General features: G+C 44.8%; 1 protein-coding gene across 5 annotated transcripts in view; it reads left to right on the top strand.

Moving 5' to 3' along the window:
* Positions 1 to 2,253: 2,253 nt before the first annotated feature.
* Positions 2,254 to 15,972, top strand: part of ANO5 (anoctamin 5) — an 87,600-nt gene continuing 73,881 nt past the window's right edge. For all 5 annotated transcript variants that reach the window (XM_044271156.1, XM_044271155.1, XM_044271154.1 and 2 more), the window contains exon 1: positions 2,254 to 2,388. In XM_044271156.1, the coding sequence (XP_044127091.1) occupies positions 2,334 to 2,388 (55 nt within the window). In that variant the 5' untranslated portion in view covers positions 2,254 to 2,333. The remainder of the gene's footprint in view (positions 2,389 to 15,972) is intronic.

The raw sequence follows: 15,972 nt of genomic DNA, 5'->3' as shown, positions 1-15,972 counted from the left end.
TAGAGGAGCTCTGTTACCTGAGACATTACTGACAGTACTTATAATAGAGGAGCTCTGATACCTGTGATATTACTGACAGTACCTATAATAGAGGTGCTCTGTTACCTGAAACATTACTGACAGTACTTATAATAGATGAGCTATGTTACCTGAGACATTACTGATAATACTTATAATAGAGGAGCTCTGTTACATATGATATTACTGACAGTACTTATAATAGAGGAGCTCTGTTACCTGTGATATTACTGACAGTACTTATAATGGAGGAGCTCTGTTACCTATGATATTACTGACAGTACTTATAATAGAGGAGCTCTGTTACCTGAGACATTACTGACAGTACCTATAATAGTGGAGCTCTGTTACCTGAGACATTACTGACAGTACTTATAATAGAGGAGCTCTGTTACCTGAGACATTACTGACAGTACTTATAATAGAGGAGCTCTGATACCTGTGATATTACTGACAGTACCTATAATAGAGGTGCTCTGTTACCTGAAACATTACTGACAGTACTTATAAAAGATGAGCTATGTTACCTGAGACATTACTGATAATACTTATAATAGAGGAGCTCTGTTACATATGATATTACTGACAGTACTTATAATAGAGGAGCTCTGTTACCTGTGATATTACTGACAGTACTTATAATGGAGGAGCTCTGTTACCTATGATATTACTGACAGTACTTATAATAGAGGAGCTCTGTTACCTGAGACATTACTGACAGTACTTATAATAGTGGAGCTCTGTTACCTGATACATTACTGACAGTACTTATAATAGAGGAGCTCTGTTACCTGAGACATTACTGACAGTACTTATAATAGAGGAGCTCTGATACCTGTGATATTACTGACAGTACCTATAATAGAGGTGCTCTGTTACCTGAAACATTACTGACAGTACTTATAATAGATGAGCTATGTTACCTGAGACATTACTGATAATACTTATAATAGAGGAGCTCTGTTACATATGATATTACTGACAGTACTTATAATAGAGGAGCTCTGTTACCTGTGATATTACTGACAGTACTTATAATGGAGGAGCTCTGTTACCTATGATATTACTGACAGTACTTATAATAGAGGAGCTCTGTTACCTGAGACATTACTGACAGTACCTATAATAGTGGAGCTCTGTTACCTGATACATTACTGACAGTACTTATAATAGAGGAGCTCTGTTACCTGAGACATTACTGACAGTACTTATAATAGAGGAGCTCTGATACCTGTGATATTACTGACACTACTTATAATAGAGGAGCTCTGTTACCTGAGACATTACTGACAGTACCTATAATAGTGGAGCTCTGTTACCTGAGACATCACTGACAGTATTTATAATAGAGGAGCTCTGTTACCTGAGACATTACTGACAGTACTTATAATGGAGGAGCTCTGATACCTATGATATTACTGACAGTACCTATAATAGAGGTGTTCTGATACCTGAGACATTACTGACAGTACTTATAATAGAGGTGCTCTGTTACCTGAGACATTACTGACAGTACTTATAATAGAGGAGCTCTGTTACCTGAGACATTACTGACAGTACCTATAATAGTGGAGCTCTGTTACCTGAGACATCACTGACAGTATTTATAATAGAGGAGCTCTGTTACCTGAGACATTACTGACAGTACTTATAATGGAGGAGCTCTGATACCTATGATATTACTGACAGTACCTATAATAGAGGTGTTCTGATACCTGAGACATTACTGACAGTACTATAATAGAGGAGCTCTGTTACCTGAGACATTACTGACAGTACTTATAATAGAGGTGCTCTGATACCTGAGACATTACTGACAGTACTTATAATAGAGGAGCTCTGATACCTGTGATATTACTGACAGTACTATAATAGAGGAACTCTGTTATCTGTGATATTACTGACAGTATGTATAATAGAGGATCTCTGATACCTGTGATAATTACTGACAGTACTATAATAGAGGAACTCTGTTATCTGTGATATTACTGACAGTATTTATAATAGAGGAGCTCTGTTACCTGAGACATTACTGACAGTACTATAATAGAGGAGCTCTGTTACCTGTGATATTACTGACAGTATTTATAATAGAGGATCTCTGTTGGGGCTCTCCAGCCAGACTACCAATGTCGGGCAGGCTGGGGGTTGTAGTACAGGGGGCGCTGCAGTACACAGGGGGCGGAGGAGGAGGGCGGGGGCTTCTTGGAGGAGGAGCCCGGGGAGGAGGCCGCCGTCTCCGGCTATATCCGCCGCTCGGTCCCGTCAGTCTGTGCTGCTCCCGGCCGCCGTGTCTTCTGTCCCCGCCAGGAACCATGAACCGCTCCGGGGGGAAGGAGGAGGAGACCCTCATAGAGATGTCCGGGGCCGGTGAGTGAGGGGTTAATGGGGGACACACCGAGTCTGGAGGCTCCGGGATCGCCGCGTGTCCTGACAGGGAGCCGCCCGTGACCGGAGCCGAGGCCGGAGACTACACTGTCCGTATACTATAGGATACATTGTATACAGTGTCCGTATACTACAGTGTCTGTGTACTATAGAATACATTGTATACAGTATCATATACTATAAAATACATTGTATACAGTGTCGGTATACTATAGATTACATTGTATACAGTGTCCGTATACTATAGAATACATTATATACAGTGTCTGTATATTATATAATATATTGTATACAGTGTCCGTATACTACAGTGTCTGTATACTATAGAATACAATGTCCGTTTACTACAGTGTCTGTATCCTATAGAATACATTGTATACAGTGTCTGTGTACTATAGAATACATTGTATACAGTGTCTATATACTCTAGAGTACATCCGATACGGTGTCCGTATACTGATTACATACACCACATCATTTACCATATAGTACATCATATAGAGTGTCATGTATACACCATATAGTACATCTATACATGTGATAGAATGTATCATATATTCCATACACATAAACATGATATAAGACTTCTATATGTGTCACATTATCTATAAATATTGTTAGATACATAAACTCTCCTAGAGATGTGGCGCCTCCTCTACATGTAATACTATGTAAGTCATGTACTGCCCCCTATACACCCCCCCACACGTACTGCCCCCTATACACCCCCCCCACACGTACTGCCCCCTATACACCCCCCCACACGTACTGCCCCCTATACACCCCCCCACACGTACTGCCCCCTATACACCCCCCCACACGTACTGCCCCCTATACACCCCCCCCACACGTACTGCCCCCTATACACCCCCCCCACACGTACTGCCCCCTATACACCCCCCCCCCCCACACGTACTGCCCCCTATACACCCCCCCCCCACACGTACTGCCCCCTATACACCCCCCCACACGTACTGCTTCCTATACACCCCCCCACACGTACTGCTTCCTATACACCCCCCCACACGTACTGCCCCCTATACACCCCCCCCCCCACATATATACAATCCTGATGCTTATGGGTATTGTACGGTATATAGAATACGGATGCGTCTTTTGTGTCAATCATTTTGAGAACATTCTCAGGTTTCACACCATGGATTTTGCACAATCCCCATGTGGAAGGTGAATTTGGATCCCGTAGATCCGCGCTCGGGGCCGGGACCCTAATCCGTAATGTTCCCACATGGAACTGACTGCTGATCCAGCGGAGGTGTGGGCTTTCATGTGGCGCACCCACACGTGGCAGAACTGCTGCAGACTTTTCACTGTGGACAATCTGTGGTGTTTACAGTAGCAGCGACCTAGGTGACGTCCAGACCACCTGCAGAAAACCTGCGTGAAATCCACTCCAAAACCTAATGAAAACTCTCATAATTCCGTACTATTTATCGCGGGTTTGGTGTGTCTTTTGTGCAGATTTTCTGTGTAACGACCACACTGGAGTCTGTGGGGAAAACCAGTCCACATAAAGTGCCGAATCGCACAAACAATTGAACTTCTGGAGATCTTAAAATCCACACGATATGAAAAGTGCTGGTGCTGTATTAACGTTTTGTCTTATTTTGTTGGAAAATCCATGTGGAAATAAACGCACACACGGCCTCATGCAGGCGGACCGTATGTATTTTGCAGTCCACAAAGCGCATATCCGCAAAATGCTGAGACCGACGAGTTGCCGTCCACGTTTTTTTGTGCAGATCCATTGACTTCAGTCAGTCCGTGGACCGCGTTTTGCAGACCAGAATAGGACATGTTCTTTTAATTTGCGGATCAGACATATGGATAGCGCATGGATTTCGTGGTTGCCACATTAATGCAATTTTTTTGGGTGCATTTACGTCACTTAGTGGTTTTCCAGCAATGCATCACATTAGATACACAAATACGTTAATATTGTGCCCAGATTAGTATACTTTAAGTTGCGCACAATTATCCGCCGTCATGTGTGATGGAAACCAGTGTGTATCGTAATCGGAGAAAGTGAGAGTCCTGCCACCAGTCACTCCCGGTGAGTCACCTAGACGTAGCTCGCAGCGGTGAAAAGCCATGTCGCCTGCACGCCTGCAAAGATCACAACGTCCTGACAGCTGCTGGGGGTGAGAGCAGGAACAATACACACGATGGGAGTTGTGTTACCTGGAGATCTCACGATAGGACGCGGTTAATCTTTATGGAGGCAGATGTGGCCACCCAGCTTTCCCCATCTGCCTGATTATGCACAGTGGGATCTGGAGAGCAGCCGCTTGTCACCCAGCTTTCCCAGAATCTGATATGGATTATTATTGGATAGAGAAGGGCTGGCTCATTTCTCCTCCATGCTGGGAGTTTCCGATCTTTGTACATGGTTTCTGGGCAGAACGTGGCGACAGATTTGTAGGCTTTAGGTTCGGGGTTTGGTCTGTGGTTTGTGGAGAGGAACCTTCATTCATGAGAGAACTGTTTCAGAAGCGTCCTCGTGTCACTGATTGTATGTGTGGTCAGTATTAGGATACAATGTATGCATTCTTAGGCTACTTTCATTTCCAGTATTGAGATCCGTCATAGGGTCTCAATACCGGGAAATAACGCTTCCGTTGTGTCCCCATTCATTGTCCATGGGGACAAAACTCAACTGAACAGAACGAAAAGCTCAAACGGTCCGTGAGATACCGGCTGGCATTGCAGGAGCGCACGGCGTCATAGCAACCAATGATGCCGTGCGCTCCTGCAATGCCAGTCCGGTATCTCACGGACCATGTTCCACGGACGTCTGCATGAGGTTTTACCGTGTAAAACCTCTCCAGCAGATGACCATCACAGGGGGGCAGCGATGTGTCTTTCATAGAGGGTCACTATGGGGTACTTCCCTCTGTCACTTAAACTAATTATCATTGCAATTGTTACCACTTTATGGAACACTCTTCCACCAGCATCCTGGACCTATCCCTCCATTACAAATCTGTTCACACGTGGCAGATTTGTTGCAGACGTTTTTCCAACTGAAGATCGGTTCCATTTGTCTGAAGGGGAGTTTTTCTGCAGTAGACGTGGATTTCTACAAACCCAGTTCAGATTCACTGGGGAGCGGCAATAAATCTGCCACATGTGAATATACCCCAAAGGGAAAATTCCAGGAAGTCCCTCAGTTGTCCTCTGTGCCGACACTGCTTGGCCCAGGCACAGTACAGGAGATGTTATCATGAGGTCCAGAAGAGGACTTTATTTAAGGCCTTATGCACAAGACCATAGGATTTTTGCAGTCTGCAAAATACGGATACCGGTCATGTGCATCCTGCAATTTCAGCGAGCCTTATTGTCAAAATGAGGACAAGAATACGACGTGTTTTATAATTTTGCAGGAGAGACACACGTGAGCTGTCTGCAAAAATATTTTTCGGCCCCATGGAAACAAATGGGTCCACATCCAGTCTGCAAAGAAATGCAGATCAGATGTGGAAGAGAGAGAGAGGGAGTTTCTCTGTGGTCTGTCCTCTGCTCCGGTGACAACAGGTCATTGTGCCATGACATCTAGTGTAGGCTTGTGGGTACAGGAGGATCGCTGGTCGCCATGCACAGCAGACCCCTCCTGCCTTTTGTAGTTGTGGCTATAGCTTATGTCTATAATTGAAGGTCCGGATGGAGTTCTGCTCCTGTAATTTGAACTATTCATGGTGAGGAGCTCCACCCTGACCCCATATTCCTTCAAATTGAGGTTGGTGGCACAGGACTGTCATAAATAGACTAGAAATATATTTCCTATGGGTTATCCTCCAGCTTTCCATAAACCTAAAGGACATGTGTGAAAATGTACTAGTTTTTTTCACCATTTAGAGGAGTGCTGTGGATTTCTTTTGTTATTCCTACACCCAGGATCAAGGGTTAAACGCTGGCACCCAGATTGCTACATACAAAAAGTGCTGCCCCACTTCATTATATAATTTTTATAATATTTATTTATTTACACCGTGACCATTGGGCGCCACTGTATGGTTATGGACTTGCAGTGATGTATATTATTTTATATACTATATTCCACAGCACCTTAGACATAATCATCACTCGCTGTCCCCAGTAGAGCTTACTATCTAAGTTCCCTATCAGTCTGTCTTTGGGAGAACACGGAATAAACCCACACAAATCGGAGCCTTAGATCCAAGATGTATGTGGGTTACTGATTCCAAGATAAGAATCTGACTAGATGTGAAGTTAGCACTAGATGAACAGCGGTTGAATCCCCAGATTTCAGCAGCTGACAATCTACTACCTATGGGGCCTCCTGACTCTACCCTGACAACATGTTAAAAGAAGGATCGGGCATGTTGAATTTCTATTCTCGATCCTCTTGTTTTATGGGAGATGGGACATTGCTAGTGTTAAGTCCAAGGTTCGGGTTATCGGAGAATCCCGTTATGGATTCCGCTACCAGGGCCATAGACCTCTATTATGACGGAATGTGATATGGAATGCCTCTTATAGGCTTCTGTGGTACGTGCTATCATAGAATTTCGTTATGGTCCGTGGTAGGGAAATCTATAACGGCATTGTCCAATAACCTGAACCTCGGACGCCGAACTTAGGCTACTTTCACACTTGCGGCAGTGTGATCCGGCGGGCAGTTCCGTCGTCGAACTGGCCGCCGTTCTGCCGCTGACTGAAAGCATTTGTGAGACTGATCCGGATGCGGATCCATCTCACAAATGCATTGCAAGGACGGATCCGTCTCTCCGCTTGTCATGCGGACCGACGGATCCGTCTTGTACATTTTTTGCACATTTTTACCGATCTGCGCATGCCGGAATGACTGATCCGGCATTCCAGTATAGAGCCCCTGTGACGGAACTCTATGTCGGAAAAGAAAAACGCAAGTGTGAAAGTACCCTTAAAACACAAGTTCGCTCAACACCAGACAAATGCCAGAAGAGGCTGTGATTTGCTCCCATTATCCCATTTAATGCACACTCTGGCTAGCATGCACGTGTATGGTGGGTTCGGGAGGAATACTGTAGCTGGCGCCCGAACAAACGCTTAACTGATGTGCAGGGCTGCCCTCAGTGTGGAAACCCTCATGGTCTGTACCAGGCACAGATCTGCAGTGTCTGGCTGCATGAGGGATGAAGAGGCAGCAATGATAAGACCTCTTGATAATGAGAGGGTGCATGGTTTTTGAGGAGCAAATTCATGAATAACTGGAAATTAGGAAGTTGTTGCCATTTCAACTTTGTAACAAATGCATGGTGACCTTTTCAAAAGTTGTTAGGTTTTGCCTATGGTGACTTGACAGTTTGTGACTTGACCAGGCCCCTGCTAGGCCTGAAGAGCGGATCTGGAGCATGAAGCACTGAAGGCACTCATTCCTGCTGACCGCATCATCCTTGTATGCTATTAGATCATGCAGGCGATTGTCGGGACTGTTGTTCCTTCCTGGCAATCACTTGCTCTGTAGCAGAGGAGACCGCTGCTATTACATACACCAATCTCCTCTACAGTATGTAAATGTATACGGCCGTGTGCATGAGGTCTAAAACAAACCCTGTGTAGTCTGATTGCGTTGCTCTCATATGTGTAAGGCCATGTTCATGTCTGCATTTCACCCCAAAAGGTGAAAAAAAAAAATTTATTGTGCAATAACGTACCGCACCGTGTGCATGCTCCCTTCTGTCAGTACAGTAGATATGCGTAGTAATTAGGCCGATGCTTTCACCTCTGACCCTTGCATGAGTTTTATTTTTATTTTTTTTAAAGTGCCAATCCAGGCGTTCCCTGTAAACACTTGGTTCTACCTTTTTGCAGTTTTCTTAGGCTACTTTCACACCTGCGTTAGGTGCGGATCCGTCTGGTATCTGCACAGACGGATCCGCACCTATAATGCAAACGCTTGTATCCGTTCAGAACGGATCCGTTTGCATTACTATGAACAAAAAAAGTCAGTGGGAGGCGGATCAGTTTTCAATTGCACCATATTGTCAGTGAAAACGGATCCGTCCCCATTGACTTGCGTCAGGACGGATCCGTTTGGCTCCGGATCGTCAGGAGCGTAGGCTGAACGGAGGCAAACTGATGCATTCTGAACGGATCCTTATGCATTGGGGCTAAACTGATCCGTTTTGGGCCGCTTGTGAGAGCCCTGAAACGGATCTCACAAGCGGACCCAGAAACGCCAGTGTGAAAGTAGCCTTAAACGTCCTATCTCCTTTATATTAGTGGAAAACATCTAAGGCTACTTTCTCACTAGCGTTAATATTTTCCAGTATTGAGATCAGTCATAGGGTCTCAGTACCGGAAAAAAAACGCTTCCATTTTGTCCCCATTCATTGTCAATGGGGACAAAACGTAACTGAACAGAATGGAAATCTCCAAAATGCATTCCGTTCTCGTACCGCAGGGCAAACGGCAGCATGCTGGGATGCAAGTCAATGGAGACGGATCCGTCCCCCCTTTTTGACTTTTGCTAGTTTTTACGCTAGCGGCAAGGAACTCTGGCAGGCTGTTCCGACGGGTGAACAGCCTGTCGGATCCGTGCTGCCGCCAGTGCATGCCAGCCCCATTGGCTATACAAAAGTACATGTCTTACTCTTATTCCAGCCGCCTCTCGGCATGTTTGCCGTGCTGCCGCCGGAACATTTATAGTCAATGGGGCCGGAGCGGTAGTCCGGGGGCACGCGGGAGTTCCTTGCTGCTTGTGTGAAAGTACACTTACAATGGTGTTCATGACGGATCCGTCTTGGCTATGTTACATATAATACAACCGGATCTGTTCATAACGGATGCAGATGGTTGTATGATCAGAAACTGAAGCGTTTTTGCTGAAACCTGTCGGATCCCGCAAAAACGCTTGTGTGAAAGTAGCCTAAACCGAAATAAAAACCAAAAAGAGGGGAAATATAAGTTGTATATAAGGCTACGTTCACATCACCGTTCAGCCTTTCCGTTCTCAGAGCAGGAGAACGAAAAGGACGGATAAGGCACATTACTGACGTCAAACTGAGCCCTTAGGACCTCATAGACTATAATGGGGTCCGTTATGTTTCCGCTCAGAAGATGATTTTTAAGCGGACACAAAAGTTGTGCATGCAGGACTTTTGTCTCCGCTTAAAAATCATCTTCTGAGCGGAAACCTAACGGACCCCATTATAGTCTATGGCTCCGTTTGGCGTCAGTTATGTGCCTTATCCGTCCTTTCCATTCTCCTGCTCCTAAACTGAGCAGGAGAACGGAAAGGCTGAACGGTGATGTGAACGTAGCCTAAGAGAGCTGCAGCTTGAAACATGTTAATCCTCCAACACCCCCCCCCCCCCCCCCCAACTACAAAATACAGTTTGTGGGTTCTTTTCTTTATCACCCGGAAGGAACGCCCTTGGCTGTGTAATGGTGTTATTTTTAGATTTTGGGGCGTTATGATTGCTGGAGGGCTCACAGCTGTGTGACCCCGGGTTACAGTTTGATGCACATAGCCTTGTATCCTGGACCCCACATTCTAGCTCCCCTCAGCCTGAGTGCTGTGAGATGTCCAGGACGCCTGCGTCCAGCTCTTTTGCAGGCAGCTGTCGGAGAGAAGGAGTTTGTTGCCAATAAACATTACAGAAATAGAAATCACTGCCATTCTCCAGCAATGCTGAGACCTGCAATACACTGTACATTTTTCTTATGGCTTTTTGCCAAAATAAGGCCTGGAAATAATTTTATAATTGCAAGATAAATATTTTTGTTAGCAGATGTTGATTATTTATTTTTAACTTTTTGTTTTTTTATTAGAGGGAGGAATACTGCCTGCCCTGACTATGTTCCTGTCTACGAGTTTTGCCAGAACCCCTTGGTGCTTTGCACTGGTGCCTCTGACCCCTGTAGGTCAGCCACCAACTACACCAGTACTATTCCAAGAAGTAGTGGCCTGGTGGCACCCCAGAAGTGAAGACCAGATCATTGTACATGGTTTAAAGGGTGAATACCACAGGGGTCACCAGGATAATGCCCTTAGGTCTATCCCAAAGTCAGACCAGTTGGCTTGCACAGTGTTTCCACACACACAGCGCTGTACACCACTGAAGCCAGTGATTGGCTGCAGTGGTCATGTGGGTATACGACACCTCACGGCTGCAGCATTGTAAACAAGGATGAGCAGTAAGAATATATGCCTTTTGCTATTTTATGCCATTTCCTCTCTGGTCTGTTTTCTTTCTTAAAAACCCCCTCTAATAATGTATTTATGATAAATTGCCTGAAAAAAAAAAATTATTCTTAAACGGCAGCTCACATAATAGTGAAGGTGATCGATCCCCCGACACAGGTTTCCATTTCATTTAGCCGCAGTAATAACGTCATTGTCTCCAAGGTTACATGAAAATTAGTCTTTTCTCTGTTCTGTCTTTTTCATTTCCCTGCCCCTCCCTTTTTTTTACTATTTATTATGTTTCCGAAACATAATAGCAAAACCCCCACTACAACCAGTATGCAGCAGAGCTGGTCAGAAATTCCCTCACTTTGTGCTCTTTTCTAATGGTTTGTGACTTGTAAGAACAGGTTCAGTATATTTATTCATGTCACCTGGACAAACATACAGTATAGTGAGGAGGAGGGATGCAAATGAGCCATCGATATTGCCCTTCTGTATATCGGCAGGATCATTATGTGTGTTTTTTTTTGTTTTGTTTTTCACATTTTATGGTCATCAGCGTGAGATCCCTTTTTAAGGCTAGGTCTACACGACGACATTTGTCGCGCGACATTTTGTTGCACTAATGTCGCGCGACAATTTTTATAATGGCAGTCTATGGTGTTGCACTGCAACATGCTGCGACTGATGCAACAGTCGCAGAAAATCCATTCGAGATGGATTTTTCTGCGACTGTTGCATCGCAGTCGCAGCATGTTGCAGTGCGACACCATAGACTGCCATTATAAAAATTGTCGCGCGACATTAGTGCAACAAATGTTGCGCAACTTATTGTCGCGCGACAAATGTCGTCGTGTAGACCTAGCCTTAGTGTCACTCGGCTAATCGGATTGATTTCTTGGCAGATAAACTGCACTTGAAGCGTCTAGCAAACACTCTTTGCTCCCTGCCAAATTTAAGGGGACATGCTATCCTTTCGGGCCATCTACTGTAAAATGAAGCCTATAAAATTATTCCTAAAATAGCGCAAGATAAATTCAAAATTCCACCTGAGTGTGCTTTCACATTGCCTTTTTGCAGTCTGTTTTTCCTGGATCCGTTTTTTTCCCATTATTATTTTTTTTTTTTCAGTAGTGTTTCCAGTTCTGTTTTTCCATATGGCATATATAGTAATTACATAGAAAAAAATTGGGCTGGGCATAAAATTTTCAATAGATGGTTCTGCAAAAACGGAACAGATACGGAAGACATACGGAGTACGTATATGTTCCGTTTTTCTTTTTTTTGTGGACCCATTGACTTGAATGGAGCCACGGAACGTGATTTGCGGGCAATAATAGGAAGAAGAGAAAAAAAATAAAAAATTTATCCAGCCCTAAAGTAACCATTTTTTCTTTAGTTCATCAGCGTTTTGTGCTTTTTTGCTATGGCCCTCCATCACCCGTTCTTCTTTAATCAAATTATCGACTGCTTTTCTCCACTGTCCCGCTGTCGGAGGATCTACCTTTACCCATTTCTTAAGTATAAGGCTACTTTCACACTTGCGCTTGATCGGATCCGTTCTGAACGGATCCGATCATATTAATGCAGACGGAGGCTCCGTTCAGTACGGATCCGTCTGCATTAATAACTTAGAAACATTTCTAAGTGCGCAAGTAGCCTGCGCGGATCCGTTCAGACTTTCAATGTAAAGTCAATGGGGGACGGATCCGCTTGAAGATTGAGCCATATGGTGTCATCTTCAAGCGGATCCGTTCCCATTGACTTACATTGTAAGTCTGGACGGATCCGCACGCCTCCGTACGGCCAGGCGGACACCCGAACGCTGCAAGCAGCGTTCAGCTGTCCGCCTGGCCGTGCGGAGGCGAGCGGAGCGGAGGCTGAATGCCGCCAGACTGATGCAGTCTGAGCGGATCCGCATCCATTCAGACTGCATCAGGGCTGGACGGAGGCGTTCTGCTCCGCTCGTGAGCTCTTTCAAACGGAGCTCACGAGCGGACAGCAGAACGCTAGTGTGAAAGTAGCCTAAGGAGTCTAGCTTGGAATAATACTTTGCTCAAAACCAATCGTATATTTTTATTTATCTTCAGATGTTCGGTTACCCCTAATATACAAGTTACTGGATCTTCTGATATTTGGACCTTAAAAAATAGAGACAGTCTCTTCTATTTCTGTCCAATATCTGAACAATCTGGGACATCTCCAGAAACAATGTATTAAATCAGCATTCTCTCCCCTACATTTTGGGACATGTTCTATTTTTCAACGGAAATACGGAAACTGGAATGCATACAATACGGAGTACATTCCGTATTATTTTTTATTTATTTTTTGCTTTCCAGATACAGTCCGTATATGGGACTATTCATTTCAATGGGTCCGCAAAAAAAACGGAATGTACTCCATATGCATTCCATTTCCGTTTTTCCGTTCAAAGATAGAACATGTCCTATTATTGTCCGCATAACTGACAAGGATGGTACTGTTCTATCAGGAGCCAGCTGTTCCATTCTGCAAAAAACGGAATGCACACGGACATCATCCATTTTTTTTTTTTTGCGGATCCGTTTTTTGCAGACTGCAAAATACTGAAAGCTATACGGTCGTGTGCAAGCAGGCCTGAGACTACTTTCACACTCGCGTTTGGTCTGGATCCATCATGGTTCTGCTCAGACGGATCTGTTCAGATAATACAAACGTCTGCATCCGTTTGTATTATCTTTAACATAGCCAAGACAGATCCTTCTTGAACACCATTGAAAGTCAATGGAGGATGGATCCGTTTTCTATTGTCACAAAAAACGGATCTGTCCCCATTGACTTACATTGTGTGCCGTTTGGCTCACTTTCATCAGACGGACACCAAAACGCTGCAGGCAGCCTCCAGAGCGGAATGGAGACGGAACGGAGGCAAACTGATGCATTCTGAGCGGATCCTTTTCCATTCAGAATGCGAACTGATCCGTTTTGGACCGCTTGTGAGAGCCCTGAACGGATCTCGCAAACGGAAAGCCAAAACACCAGTGTGAAAGTAGCCTAAATGAGCCCTAAATCCCCCGGGAGCAGGGTTGTCAGACATATCCTGAGCGCTCCTGGATCCTGTCATAGTTAGACCCGTGCAGGATGATATCTGACAACCATTTTCCTACGCTTTGTTGGAAACTGTCAGATTGGGTGAGCACGGAACAATGCCGCCTGACACCCGACCTTCATTCTTACAAGGCGCTTCTCTTTCTGGCTTCGTTGTCTAGTAACATGTTCTGTATATTCTAATTTGTTCACCTGGTAACATGGCCTCCAGGTGTGTGACCAGTGAGGTTCTGTGGGCCTAAGGCCTCCTGCACATGACCGTTTTTTTTTCCCCCCCCCGTTTACTGGCCGTTTTTTGCGTTCCGTATACGGAACCATTCATTTCAATGGTTCCGCAAAAAAAACTGAATGTACTCCGTATGCATTCCGTTTCCGTTTTTCCGTTCAGTTTAAAGATAGAACATGTCCTATTATTGCCCGCAAATCACGTTCCGTGGCTCCATCCAAGTCAATGGGTCCGCAAAAAAAGGAACACATACGTTTCCGTTCCGTTTTTTGCAGAACCATCTATTGAAAATGTTATGCCCAGCCCAATTTTATCTATGTAATTACTGTATATGCCATACGGAAAAACGGAACGGAAACAAAAAACTGAAAAACGGACAGCAAAAAAAACGATAAAAGCCATACATTCGTGTGAACTAGGCCTAAGCGTAATGTCACGCAGCATACACTGGTCAGCCATACAGACTCATACTAAACTGCCGACAGCATTAGGTAGGTGCCAGGGAGAGCATGAAAAACATTCCTTTTGTGAAGCTTTTATCATTGGGAGTAGTGTGAATATGAGCTTTTATTCTGCTCCTGGAAGTGTCCAGGAGGCGGAGCTTCACTGTGAATTGCCCTCTGCTGCCTGCATTGAGCTACTTCACAGCTCCTCCCCTCTGCTGAGTGACAGTTTTAGCATTCAACCAGGACCCCTACAGCCTAACGCACAGCACTTCACAGGGAAGCTCCGCCTCCTGGACACTTGCAGGTAAAGGACAAAGAATTATATTAAAGGGGTTGTCTAGGACTAGTAAAAGATGGCTGCTTTCTTCCAAAAACGGCACCAGTTGTGTGTGGTATTACAGCTCAGCCTCATTCACTTTAGTGGAGCCAAGCTGTAATACCCAACACAACCTTTAGACAGGTGTGGAGCTGTTTTTAGAAGAATGTTGCCATCTTTTCTAATCCTGGAGAACCCCTTTACCACTGTTCCTGATAATAGAAGCTCCACAAAAGGTCGGCTTGTCCTGGTCTCTCCTGCTTAGTGCTGTCAGCAGTTTAGCGTGGTCAAAACTGTCCATGTCCTTTAAAGCCACTGAGGTTCAGTGAAATCGTGGATTATCTGCTGATAATAGTGCATGTCAGGGGTAGGAAGTGAACAGTAAGTTTTTGAAGTTGAGTTGGAAGGTGGAAAAATTGGTAAGTGTAAGGGCGCATTTACACCAACGCATTATCTGACCAATCAGATGGCCATTTACACACCAACTAGTTGGTCCGATTGGACAGAAATTGGTCAAATAATCTGTTGGTGTAAATGCGCCTTTCTGAGAAACACTGACAAGGACCAAATGGTGATGTGTAGACATCCCGGTCAGAGTGTCTTGTGGGCATTTCTGGTATGCAGTGGTTAGTACCTATCAAGTGGTCCAATGAAGGACAATCGGTGAACTGGTGATGGACTGCCCAAAACTCATTGATGCAAATGGGGATTGAAAGCTAATCTTCCTGGTCCCATCCCACAGAAGCACTACTTGGAGCAAATTACTGGAAAAGTCACTGCTGGTAATGACAGGTGCCAGGACGCTTGCTGCATAATGCATAAAGGCAGGTGGTTTCAATGTTATGGCTGATCTGGTGTATGTTTTTGAATTTTTTTTATGTCCATGATAAATTCAAAAAGAGCCAGTGAGGGTCACAGTGCAGAAAGGGAGAAAGAAGAGCCAACAGCAGCACAGAGTATTACAGTAGAACAGGGGTCAGCAACCTTCGGCACTCCAGCTGTTATGAAACTACAATTCCCAGCATGCTCTATTCATTTCTATGATATTTCTTAGAAGAGCAGAGAAAGGATGTATGCTGGGAGTTGTAGTTTTACAACAGCTGGAGTGCCGGAGGTTGCTGACCCCTGCAGTAGAACATTGTGCTGATCTAGTTGGGGGTATTGACCTGTCCACCCATAACTGTGAGGACAGGGTCTGTCTCATGTTTGGAGGGGAGAATTGGGGACGTGGGTGAGATTGCAAACTAAAAGGAGGCTCCCCAGCAGCACAGGGTATCTTCTTCTTTAGGCTGGGTTCACACCTGAGCGTTTTACAGCGCGTTCCTACGCGCTGTAA

This window comes from Bufo gargarizans, chromosome 10, assembly GCF_014858855.1.
Source record: "Bufo gargarizans isolate SCDJY-AF-19 chromosome 10, ASM1485885v1, whole genome shotgun sequence".
NCBI classification, from domain to species: Eukaryota; Metazoa; Chordata; class Amphibia; order Anura; family Bufonidae; genus Bufo; species Bufo gargarizans.
Note: the sequence above shows the minus strand (reverse complement) of the source record. Positions and strands in the feature narration are given on the sequence as shown.